At 29.7% G+C, this 12701-nt stretch overlaps 1 protein-coding gene across 1 annotated transcript; it reads right to left on the bottom strand.

The window, feature by feature from the left end:
* Positions 1-563: 563 nt before the first annotated feature.
* Positions 564-9708, bottom strand: EMC7 (ER membrane protein complex subunit 7). Its single transcript, XM_016047912.4, has 4 exons — positions 9281-9708; positions 4549-4807; positions 2375-2455; positions 564-812 (listed from the first exon to the last, which is right to left on the bottom strand). Exons 1-4 carry the CDS (start codon positions 9466-9468, stop codon positions 690-692), a joined length of 651 nt encoding a protein of 216 aa, XP_015903398.1. The 5' UTR covers positions 9469-9708; the 3' UTR covers positions 564-689.
* Positions 9709-12701: the final 2993 nt, after the last annotated feature.

The following is a 12701-nucleotide window of genomic DNA, read 5'->3' as shown; positions in this document are numbered from 1 at the left end:
AGGTTTTTAAAATTCTAATAACTTTTGAAACAGTTAGAATTTTGAAATAAAATCTGCGCTAAGCTTGTAAACAAATATAGTTCTTTCAGCATACTGAATTTCAACTCTGTAGTTGCAGAGTGGCCCATATGGAATTTTTACTATAAATTTAATAGTTAATAATTCTCAAACTAATTATGGAATGTTAATTATTTTTCTATAAAATTTTTACTCCTGTATACTTTTCAATACACTTTAGCAATTTTAAGTTTAGTCTTATAGTTTTGCACAAAAAAACAAATTGTAGTGTTAAGTTGAACCCCTAAACCCTTTACAATTTTTAATAAAGAGAGAAAAGTACACAGAAAATCATTATTATTATGCTCTCAAATGTCAATTAAACACACAGTTAATGTTTAAAAACAAAATCTGATCTGCAACTTGTTATAGAATTGCAAGTATCTGTTTATGTAATATAGTGACAGGAATGTGACAAGTGTGACACTTTGTGACAAGGAAAAATAAGCGTGACATTATTTATGGACCGTTTCATGCTACGCAATAATGATTTATCAAACAAAAACTAGGCAATAAATATATTTATTTGTGTTTTCTACAACTGAAAAAAAAGCAAGACGTTGGACTAAAGAGTTATGTGTCAGTTATAAACAAGAATAAATATTATACAAATTTACAAACACCCCAAAAAATTACTGCCTTTTTTTCACAACTTTGTTACGGGCAGGAGGTCGCTTTCCACCTGTAAATAAGGATGTCATCATCTCAGATAATTCTGGAACATCATATTTTGGCATTTGCATCTGTTGCATTTCCTGAAAAGAAAAACAATTTCAGTAAATGTTTAATATATGCATAGATTTTTTAAATCATTAACCTAATGTGTATATGAGGTAACTCATCAGTATTTGATTTTAAGCACTAACTTTAATGTGAATTCATTAATACACTCATTTTAACAGTTTTCTCTAGTATCTTAATTACAATCTGGGACAGTAATATATTCATTTGACTTCTCTAAATAGAAAAATTTCAAAAACAAAAATATAAACTATGGAAAATCCCCAATCCAATTTATTTCTATAACAAATTAGTGTTTTTTTTAAGATGCTTTACACTATTCTAGGGAATTTTCTTGGTGTGAAATAACAATTATAGTTGGAAATATATAGATATTTTATATTGTCTAAACTTAAACACATCATTATAAGAGCTGCAAAAGTCAGCAATTGTAATAAATCTCCTGCAGAACATTACATATATGTAAATTAAGGGAGCCCATGCTTTTTGAATGAAGATCCATTTGTACTTTAGGTAGACCAATGAAAGGTCACATGCCCAAGTATTTACGCAGGTTGTTAATGACAATTACGATACTTTTTATCAATTTCCTAGGAACTAAAATCCTTGAATCAGACATCTTAGTAATATATAAATATTTAAAAATATCATAAGTAATTCACAACTGAGAAAAGTAAAACAATATTCCTTTTATAAAAAATTGAATTTAACATTCATAAATATACATTGAAAAAAGTAATGGTATCTCATCACATCTCAAAACACAAAATTTTCTTTTGAAATAAATTCCAACAATAAAAAATTAATGTTCATTGAATAAAGAAAAGAAACTATTTTATCAAGCAATATACAAGCAAATTTAATACTTTTATAAGAAACTTTATAGGATAATCAATGATTCAAAATAAAATAATAACCCTTTTAACACAAAATCAGATTCAACTTTTAGTTAGGAACACACTTCAACTATAGGACACTTATATATTTAGTGAGTTATAAGACGCTTCAAAAAAGTTAGATATCAAGCAATTTTAATATTTTTTTTTCTTAAAAAAGTAAATTTTTAAGCTACAAAAAATTATAAACAAGATCTTAAACAGAAAACAGTTAAATATACACATGTTCCTTTGCATTTCAAATTTGCCCTGTGATAAAATCTAGTTTCATTAAAATAGCTATTGAAATATCAGAATTTCAAATATCACGAGAAGTGTAAGAAAATATCACAGATAAAACTTGACAGAAAAGATTAGTATTTAAATGCATGATTTGCAAGAGTGTTATAATGAATGGTATCACAAGAAAAGTTTTTTTTTTTTAAACTGTGTGAAAATCATTTAGTGAAGTCTGCCAAAAAAGCCACATAGTTTTATGATGACATCTGAACAACTTGTGTCAAAAAGTGATAATTCAAAAATTTGTTTTCCTCCATACAGTAATAATTTTTGTTTTGGTTTTTGCATTATGTTCAAATGATGCCAGCAGACACACATTGGCAGAGGGAGGGTAGTTCACCCCTACGATAAATATTTATATTTCTTGAAGCATGAAACAAATAAATCTAATTGAAACTTACTCTTTGCGTTTCAGGATCAGCAGCATTCATCATTTTGGGTAAAATCATAATGAGGATTAATGGGAGAACCATCATCAACACCTAAAATTTAAAGTAAATAAACTTCTCAATCCACAAGATGAAATACATTTAAGAAATCTTCATTTCTTGACTTAAGGCTCAAAAGTTTTCAAAACTGTGACATAAAACGGCATTTAGAACAAATGTTAGCAATTGCCCTTAATCACTCTGAAGAATTGCTTTCCATAGCAATAACAGGGAACTATTAAATCAAGAGTTAATCGAGATTTTTTTAAATAAAATTTCAAAACATTTATTGAAACTTATAATTTTAAGAAATTAGTGTCCTGTTTTGACAATTTCATGAAAAATCACACACAAAAAAAAATCACCTGTTCAGTCTTTGTGATATAGGTACTGCTTTATAGAAGAAAATATTTTAAAATTGACACAGAATAATAAGTTTTTGTAACCAGAGTCATTTTCGTGAAAAATGAAATAAAAACTAGACACTCAAAGGGTTTAGAAAAACAAAATCACGTTATTGTTTCTTTTTTTATAAATATATACATACAGTATACTCGTGATATCTCAAACTACTGTGTCTTGAAAACCTTGTTATGTGAAAAAAATAAATATATATTTTCTCTTGGATTTATCTATACACCAAATGTTAATTTGAATTCCTATGTCAGAGAGTTTCTTCTCAAAACCTTGTTGTATCGAATATTTTTCGAAATAGGAAATTAACTATTTTCTGAGTTTTGTCTTACTTTTGAAAATGAAATTATTAAATTTCAATATAAAAATCTCTGTAAGTAGTATAAAAACCATTAAAATAAAATTAAATGATTCAAATAAGTTATCTTCTATTGTAATCCACTTTTTCTAAATGATTACAATCACAACAGTAAAAAAAAATTTTGGCAAAAAATAAAAGATTTAAAAAAAAAAAGATCAGTTTTATTTTAAATGAAACATATTTTTTTAAAAGATAGTCGGAATCTAAAATAACCTCAAATGTTCCTTTCGGTTTATCTTTATACTACTGCTCTAGCTTAAGTTACCGACGCCCGGTGGAACAGTGGTAGCCCTCCCATGCCACAGGTTCTGGGTTTGAACCTCGGGCCGGGCAAGGTTGGCCCATCCTTTCATCCCTTCAGTGGGTCGATAAATGAGTACCAAGCATGCTTGTAAACACTGGGGGTTCCGCGTTCAGCTGACCACCTAACCGGAACATCTGCTCCTGCACCTCAGAGCCAAAGGTCAAGAAAACTGAGATTGGCTCAGTAGGTCTTGGCCGTCTATGGGCTGTCGCGCCACTTAGTTTAGTTTAGCTTAAGTTACCAAAAATTAATCTAAACCTATTCTTGCATCTTTTCATCCAAGATAATAAAACATCTATAATTTTCTTTCTCTCTCCCACTTGCTCATTTACTCCTCCTCAACTAAAAAATGACTCTTAATTTGAATTCGCATTTTAGAAAATAGTTCCAATTTATAGTAAATTTGCATTTCGACTTGAAATCTTCTACTGAAAAAAAAAAAAAAAAATCACAAAAATTTGCTAAGATTTGCATTTGGTCTAGACTTTTAAAATTTGGCTAATAATTTAAAGTCCTTAGCAAAGGCATTGTATATATAATTTAAAATTAATGATATCAGCATTTTTGTTTTCCAGATGAAGTATTTTGTGAAAGGTTCAATTTCAAAACGAAAAATATTTCATGAAGGGTCCATTAAGTTAAAATAATCAGTGAAAGGTCTCAATTTCATGTTAAAAGAATAATCTCGATAAATAATTAATATGAAAAGTATAAAAGGTCTATTTTCACAATTTTAAATTCTCTGCTTATAGATCATAATTTTCCTAAATAGATCCCTGAAAATGTATGATATATGATTGAGCAAGTGAATAAAGTTTTCAGAATGCTTTTTTAAGTAATTTCATAGAGGAAAATAGAAAAATCCTAGATCGAAAGCAGATAAAGCTAACTTGCATTTTTCTTTCAACATAATCTAGGATTTCTCAGCATGATCTTGGTGCTTTGAAATTTTGGGAAAATTATTTTTGTCAAAAGTTGAAACTAAATCCTAATACTTATAAAATACATATTTTTGCGAGAAAAAAGAAACATTTAAATGCTAAAAAACAAAATATATAATAATCTCACCATAGGGTTCATTAAGAAATCCGTTATTCTCCAAGCTTCTCTGACTTGAAAATATTTATAAGGAGCTTTAACCTTGAATTTTAATGGGTAAGAAACTTGTTGCACCAAATTAGTTTGCACATAGTTGAGCCTCCTAGCACGAAACTTTCCTTTTGAATTGATGTCTACTCTCACTGGATCATAAATATGATTTGGATTAATTACTTCAACTACATATGAGCCTGGTTCCATGTTACTAATATGAAAACTACCATCATTTCTAAAAAGGAAGAAAAAAATTAAACATTTTAAATTAAACATTAATAAAAAATTGAAAAGATGAATCAATCAATATTTTATTGAGAGTGTGTAGCAAAGTTTTTCTTCCAAAAAATAAACAATTTAATAAATAAATCATAATTAGGATCTGCAGACTGATAAACATTTTTTCTTCCTAGTTTTGAAAGCTCTTATACATATATAAAATGAACAAAATGCAAAAACATTTTCCAAAACTTTTTAGAATCATGATAAAATCACTAGTTTCCATCAAAGAACTCTTTTCTCTTGATTTCATCCCCCAACATAGAAATAATTTATGTACATGTACACATTTAAATGTATTCAGTACAGAGTCGCTCATTCTATTTTTTTAAAATTAATAATTATTTAATATAATTATGTAAAATTAATAATTTTAATTCAAAATTACAACTATTTGATTACTTTAATTTAAGAAAAGTTATTGGGAGCATATTTTAGGTTTAGCAAATAAAAAAATATTTATAAATGTAAATTCAACAAACAATATTTATAAAATTAGTTTCATTGATCATACTGAGATGTTAAAGATGTTAGCAAAATAAAGAAAACCTTGATGTTATATTACAAAATAGATAAATGGCAGCCCATTAAATTTTTATTAACATTTGTTATTTCAAATGATTAACAGATCATAAAATGTTTAAAAAATGTTTTAATTTTGAAAAAAAGAAAAAAAAAAGAATACAATGAGTATCAAAACTGCATTTTTGTCAAAAATAAAATGAAAAATAAATTTTTCTTTTTATGGTCCCTATATTATATTTAACAGCTGCGTTCCATCATATTTAACTGAGATAATTAAACTTTTAGTCAAATGAAAAAGCTATAAATTATATTATTTTGAAATGGTAAATCTGAATCTCATAAGACTTTAACTGCATTCATACTTTTTTAAATTCTTGCCTTTAAAAGTTATTGAGAATTTTTATAAAATAACTAAAGAGTGCAGAAAATTTTAATAACAGATCTAACTAAATGATATTACAATAAAAAGCCTAAATATTTCATATATTTATTGAGGACACACAGGAACATTATTCTTAATCAAATGACAGAGACGAAAATTTAAAATTGCTGAAGTTCTGTCATTGTTGACTGCTATGGACTCACATAAAAATACTCTATTGGTGAATGATCTCAATTTAAGTTCAAGGATCGTGGTACATACTAATATATAAATAGAACAGTGCAAGAACATCATCATATCTGTTATGAACTGCATACCTGCCAACATTGAAGAAATAAAACAACAGAGATTTTAGTAGCGACATTTTTAAGGCTACCAGTAAAGTTTTGATACATCAGGCATCCCTGTGGCAGAATTTTTTTTGACTTTCTGCGACAAACCTAACTAGAACCAATATCTTTCTGCAAGATATTTTTATCGTTATAAATGCATGTGTAATGAATTTATAATAATAGATGAAATTCGTGTTTATAAAATAAGTCTACATGCATAGAATAAAACTGTGTAGATTTTTTTTCTTAATTTCATAATATAAGTTTTCATTTCTTAATAAGTTTAAATTGTTTAAGTATAAATTTGCATAATCTTCGATAATAACGAAAAGTTATAAATGTATAGATCTGCAGACAAAAATGCTTACTAGAGCATAAATAAAGATTACCCAAAACCTGTAATAAGATAGAACTTATAGAAATAGCTAAAAATGAACAAAAAGATTAAATTTATAAAACAAGATAACTGAATTTGAAGTATCAGTTTAAAACAGTATCAAAATTAAATTATTAAAGCAGTTTAAAACAGTATGATTTAATGTTTCATTATAGTAGTTATATCAGGTACAGAAACAAATCAGGTGAAAAAATTAATATTGAAGTTGAGTAATCAAAATAATAAAATAGAATTGACTATAACCGAATTCTAAAAGCAAAAAAATTAAAGAAATGTTTGTTTCAATTTTTTCTACATCTAATTAATTTTATCTAATTAATTATAGATTAATTAGATTCGATTAATATTGTACTGACTTATTGAAAGATTTTTTTTTTAAAAAAGGAGGTAAATAAAACTTTTTTCGTGATCAGATTAAGTTCAGAACGAAAAAAAAATACACAGCGCTTGTGATTTCGCACTGTTTTGTGTAAATATATAGCATTGATTCCACATGAAGTATGCAGAAGCGGTTTCCGACTCAATATGCTGAAGTCTACTCAACATCTCGAAACGAAATAGTCTTTATCAGTACTGAAACATCGGTATTAGAGCCATACTCATTGGATGCGATTTTTTTCGCATGCGTATGGAAACCTGGTTGAAAGTGTTTCACCAGTAAATATTTTCCACCAATCTGGTTTTCATTCGCATGCCAAAAAATCGTAGATAGTGAGATATCTTTCTCCTTCCGCGGTACGCTAGAAAAAAAAAATATTTAAAACAATTCTGTAAGAAAATTTTTTTGCAGAACCATTATTGCTTCTGCAGAAATTTTTTGTTTCTGTAAAAAATGTTTTTTTTTTTGTTTTTTTTTTTTTTTTTTTGGTAAAACAGCTTCTGTTTCTGCAGAATTTTTTTGAGAACTTTTGTTTGCGGCAAACCAAAAATTTTTATTTCCCAAATAAAAAAAATCTTTCTGCAAGAACTCAGTTGCTTTCTGCGACAATGTCGCCGTGTTTCTGCCACGGGGTCAGGCATAATCATGTAAGTCAAAAAGAGAAAATCAAAATTGGAAATAATATAAGCACTTACATTTAGCGAAGTAAAAAATATTTATGGAAATCTTAATCTAAAGAAGATTTTTTGTAAACCATTATTTATAATTTACTTAAACTATAAACTCTCATCATACTGCACTACTGGCAATAACACCATGTTGAGGAATAAGAGAAGTATTTTTGCCATCCACTGATTTTTTATTTATTTCTTTAACAAATACAGAAGAATTAGAGAATATACAGGTAAACAGGAGGTAGTGGTAAAATACAGGGGTCTTCGTTAAAAAAAAAAACAGGAGTGTTGGCAGGTATGGAAGTGTTACCAGTGAAGAAATTAACAAGAAAGAAAAAGAAAGTTTTCTCTTGCTATTGGGAAAAAGATCAGTAAAATTTTAAGAAATATTCTTCGATTTCAAAGATTGGGAGCATGTACAATGATTGGTGACTTTCTTACAAAAGGAATGATGATAAACAAAAATGGATTGTTCAAACTATGTTTTTGCATAATTCATGACAATTGGATATGGTAAAAAAAAATCTTATTTTGAAAAAAGCGAAAATTAAGCATGTTCTGTAAATATCCATTAAAAAAAGCATCCTTAAGGGATTTTAAAAAACAAATATATCAAAATTAAGCACTTAATTTATTTGATCACAATACCAATTTCATATGAACTAGAGTTGAGGATGTTATGTAAATTAAACTAGCTTAAATAATCTAGTAATAATAAAAAAGCTGAAAAGATTTTTGTATTAGTATTTACACTGATTGTTGCCATGTTATAATAACAACCTGGTTGTATACAGAACCAACTTTAAAAAGAAAAACTCAAAGAATGAAGCAAACTTAAAGGCAAATAACTCTAAGCAAATACATAGTTTGGTAATAGTTTCGTAACACAACTTTTTATAATAACTACTTTTGTCTTTTGTTAATGCACCAAATGGTTTATTAACTTACAAAATTGAAAAAAAAAAAAAAATGTTTAATGGTTTGCAGAGGAGTGCCCATATATCTTCTTTGAGTTAATCTTCTTTTGTGATGTTCAGTTAATGTCTCATGCAATCAAAATTCAATGACATTTTTGGTACAGGTACCATTGCACAGATACAGAATTCTTTCCCAAAATTTTTAACTTTATTTCCAGTCAAAAAACTAGGCAGAAAGAGCACTGGACAATTTTAGGAGCAAAAAACAAGTATTGTCATAGAAATACTCTGGAAAGCACAATATCTGCAGTATTTCACATTATTTCATTCATTTTTAAATTGAAGAAATTTATCTGTACTAACATAAAGAGGTGGTTAAGTAAAAAGCAGCAGGGCTAACACTCAAAATTTTAAATAAATTGATCTAGTGCACTCATTATTTTTTTAGTAATATTTCCATTCCTGTTTGCACCATCTAAAATAGCCAAGACGTCAAACGGATAGCAAACTTGTAAAAATTAAAAAAAAAAAAATAGGAAAAGGCTTATTTGTTATATTTATAAGAGTTATATTTCTCCTCTGTGATGTTTTTCTTTCTTTAGTTTTTTGCCGGCCACTTGCCGTGAGTAGCTAAAACTTCGCGATTATTAGGTACAGGTACAGAAAGAAAAAATGTAGCGAAATTTTAAGTAACTTAAGAACTGCTCCAAACAAAATTAAATTGCTCTAAACCATGTATCATCACTTTTCAGTAGAGTTATCCAGAATAAATAAATTATCTCCATAATTATTTTAGAATAATAATAAATTTAAAAAAATTCACCTTAAGAAACCAAGCCTTTCTCCACCGTTGACTAACACTTTAGTTGATAATAGCCATTCAGGGGAAATAACATCAGGCGCAATAACACTTCCATCTATTACATATTTATCAAAGGAATCTGCTTCAGATTTCATAATTAATACTACATATATAACAAAGCAAAAGATTAAATTTTTGGAATGAGACATAATTAAGGTGTGAAAATAAATGAATACAGGAAAACTTTAGTTCAATGCAGAATTCAGGAAAAATCAGATATGTACTTTAACTCCTTTTTCTACTAATTAGACATGTAATCTACATGACATAAATTTTATTTCTAAATTTTTCTATATAAATAGGAATTTAATGGCGTATGTATATTATTTGCAAGTTGTAATCAATTTTTAGCGTTTCTGGCTGCTCACCTTTGTTACTGTCACATTTTAATTTCGCTTTTCTCAATTTCTTTTTTTCAGTAAAAACTTTTAAAGTTTGCTTATAGCTTTTACAGATTATTTTAAAAATTGTTGATCATTTACGTCGCACTAGAGCTGCACAATGGGCGACGGTCTGGGAAACATCCCTGAGGATGATCCGAAGACATGCCATCATAATTTTGATCCTCTGCAGAGGGGACGACCTGCACGCGGCACTTTACGGTAGAACAGTTTAACGAGGACCCATACCGCACACCCTCGGTCCCTACGCAGACTGTCCCGCAGTGGACTGATCGTTAAGACACGGTTCCCAGCAGATCACCGAAGTCAAGCATCACTGGCTGCGGTCAGTGTGCGGGTGGGTGACCACTTGGAATAGTCTGCGTAGGGACCAAGGGTGTGCGGTATTGGTCCTCGTTAAACTGCGTTATCGTAAAGTGTTCACCTTCACGTGCAGGTCGTCGGGCTACCGAAGCGGGGGTGCCATTCCCTCTGCTGAGGATCAAAATTCTGATGGCATGTCTTCGGATCATCCTCAGGGATATTTCCCAGACCGTCGCCAATAGCCCATTGTGCAGCTCTAGTGCGACGTAAATGAGCAACAACAACAACCTACGCAGACTGATCCAAGTGGTCACCCACCCACACACTGACCGTAGCCAGTGATGCTTGACTTCGGTGATCTGCTGGGAACCGTGTCTTAACGATCAGTCCACTGCGGGACATTTTAAAAATTGATATTTAGTAATCGTATCCTTGGTGCTTATGAGATGTTTATCTATGTATCATAACTACGGCAAGACCAAGTGTTGCCAATCTCTTGGCGACCTATCTAAGAAGATCGCCAAGGGGTTGAAGAAAAAAGGGAAACCCGATCATGACATCAGGACCGAGAGAGGTAGTAGTAGTTAATTTACGTTGCATTAGAGTTGCACAATGGGCTATTGGCGCCGGTCTGGGAAACATCCCTGAGGATGATCCGAAGACAAGCCATCACAATTTTGATCCTCTGCAGAGGGGATGGCACCCCTGCTTCGGTAGCCCAACGACCTGCACGCGAAGTCGAGCACTTTACGGCAGAACAGTTTATCGAGGACCAATACCGTACACCCTCGGGCCCTACGCAGACTGACCCAAGTGGTCACCCACCCGCAGCCAGTGATGCTTGACTTCGGTGATCAGCTGGGAACCGTGTCTTAACGATCAGTCCACTGCGGGACACGACGGGGAGAGGAAGGATGGGGAAAAGAAAAGGCGAGGAGGGGACCAAAAAAAAAAAAAAAACGGTGTTACCGGGAACGGGGAGAAAATTTAAGTAACAGGTACAGAAGATAGGGGAAAAAATCGCATGCAAAATGTAATCATAGTACAAGAGTGAAAAATCAGGGTTTTAAAGAAACAAAAATGGCGAAATAGAAAATCAAAGCACTTACATAAATAGACTCTTACTTACGGAAACCCTATTCAAGTATGATAATCCATTTTAAAAATTTTAAGTTTCAACTGTTAATTCGAAATGGAAAGTTTGGCAAACTTAATAATTCTATATTTACTTACTTACTTATCCTCTACGTGCCTTTGGGCACTTAAGGCCTCTAGCATATCCCTCCAACTACTCCTTTCTCTAGCCATATATCTTGCTTCCTCCCAGCCAGATATTCTACATTCTTTTAATTCGCCCAAAAACATGCGCTTGACGGTAAGTCTGGGTCTTTCACTTGTTCTTTTACCATCAGGGGCCCATGTAAGCGCAACAGATGTAATTTTATCCTTGAGCATTCTACGGATATGTCCGAGCCAGGTCTATCTTCGTTTTTTAATTTCATCTTCTATTGTTTTTATTTTAGCTTTCTTTAATAGATTTTGATTGATACTTTGTAAGGCCAGAAAATTTTAAAAATAAATCTTAAACATTTGTTTTGAAAGGTTTCTAATTTTTACATTTCGATCTTAGTCTGTTTCCAGGTTTCTGCGCCATATAATAGTACTGCTCTAACAATAGCTTTGTAATTCTATATTTACAGCATATTATATGTTATAAGGCAACACTCTTAATATATAAAACTATTTTAAATTAATAATTGAATTAAACTAGTTAAACTTCAATTTATGCATATGGATTTCAAAAAAAAAAATAATAATAATAATTATTATTAAAACTAAATACATAATGCTTTTTCTTCCAATATTTAAACATTATAATACTCTATACAATTTTGATCTCATTTAAACAAATTAATAGCAAAGTAAATGGTGTTTTTTTTAACGTAAATTTCAAGCAAAATCATGCTAATTTTAGATTTTAATTTACTTGTTTTAAAGAAACAATAATTCGTAAAAGTAAAGATACATTACGTCTAAATTATAAGCAATAAAAATTTTAAAATATCGGGTAAGGAACTTACTTCATTTACGAAACATTGAGTCGAAAGAGAAGGGAAAAAATCAGTAATTATTTAATTGCAAATCTTAAATTAACAAAAAATGAGGTTGAAATTAAAGAAAAAGATAATTATATTTATTACGAAATAAACATATTTAATAAATTATTTATTCAAATAAAAACTCTTTTAAAAAAAACATTTGCGCGCCTTTCAATCGAACCAATCATTGGCTAAAGCATCAAGTGATCTTTTTCTTAAAAATTCATGATCAGAGGAAAACTGGCTCCCTCCGCCAAAAACGTTATCTCCCTTCCTCGGCGAGTAAATGGAACTTGTCGCCAACTTGCCGTAGCTATTTTTTAAGAAATGAACCAACTCTAGTCATCACTCATTTTACTCTAGCCATTTGTAATTTCCCATTAATCATACATTATTCATATTCTGATATTACATAATAAAAACTACATTGTATAATTATAAAATTATATTTACTATTGAATGGAAATTTTAACTTAAAAAAAAAACTTTTTTTCTCCTTAAAACTCTATAACAAAATTGTTGAATTTTTATATTGTCATTTTTTGAAATAATTAACACAATGTAGAACATAACTTAAAA

This window comes from Parasteatoda tepidariorum, chromosome 3 (assembly GCF_982258835.1).
Source record: "Parasteatoda tepidariorum strain Cologne lab strain chromosome 3, Ptep-v5.0, whole genome shotgun sequence".
NCBI classification, from domain to species: domain Eukaryota; kingdom Metazoa; phylum Arthropoda; class Arachnida; order Araneae; family Theridiidae; genus Parasteatoda; species Parasteatoda tepidariorum.
The sequence above is the reverse complement of the archived record's forward strand: the minus strand, read 5'-3'. Positions and strand labels throughout refer to the sequence as shown.

What these genes read in the sequence shown, in the direction of transcription:
- EMC7 (XM_016047912.4), bottom strand. Translation starts at nt 9,468, where the DNA reads ATGTCTCATTCCAAAAATTTAATCTTTTGCTTTGTTATATATGTAGTA. An exon ending in ATTTCTTAATGAACCCTATG is followed by an intron (nt 2,456 to 4,548) that starts GTGAGATTATTA and finishes TTTAAATTTTAG; the next exon opens with GTGTTGATGATGGTTCTCCC. An exon ending in CTGATCCTGAAACGCAAAGA is followed by an intron (nt 813 to 2,374) that starts GTAAGTTTCAAT and finishes TTTTCTTTTCAG; the next exon opens with GAAATGCAACAGATGCAAAT.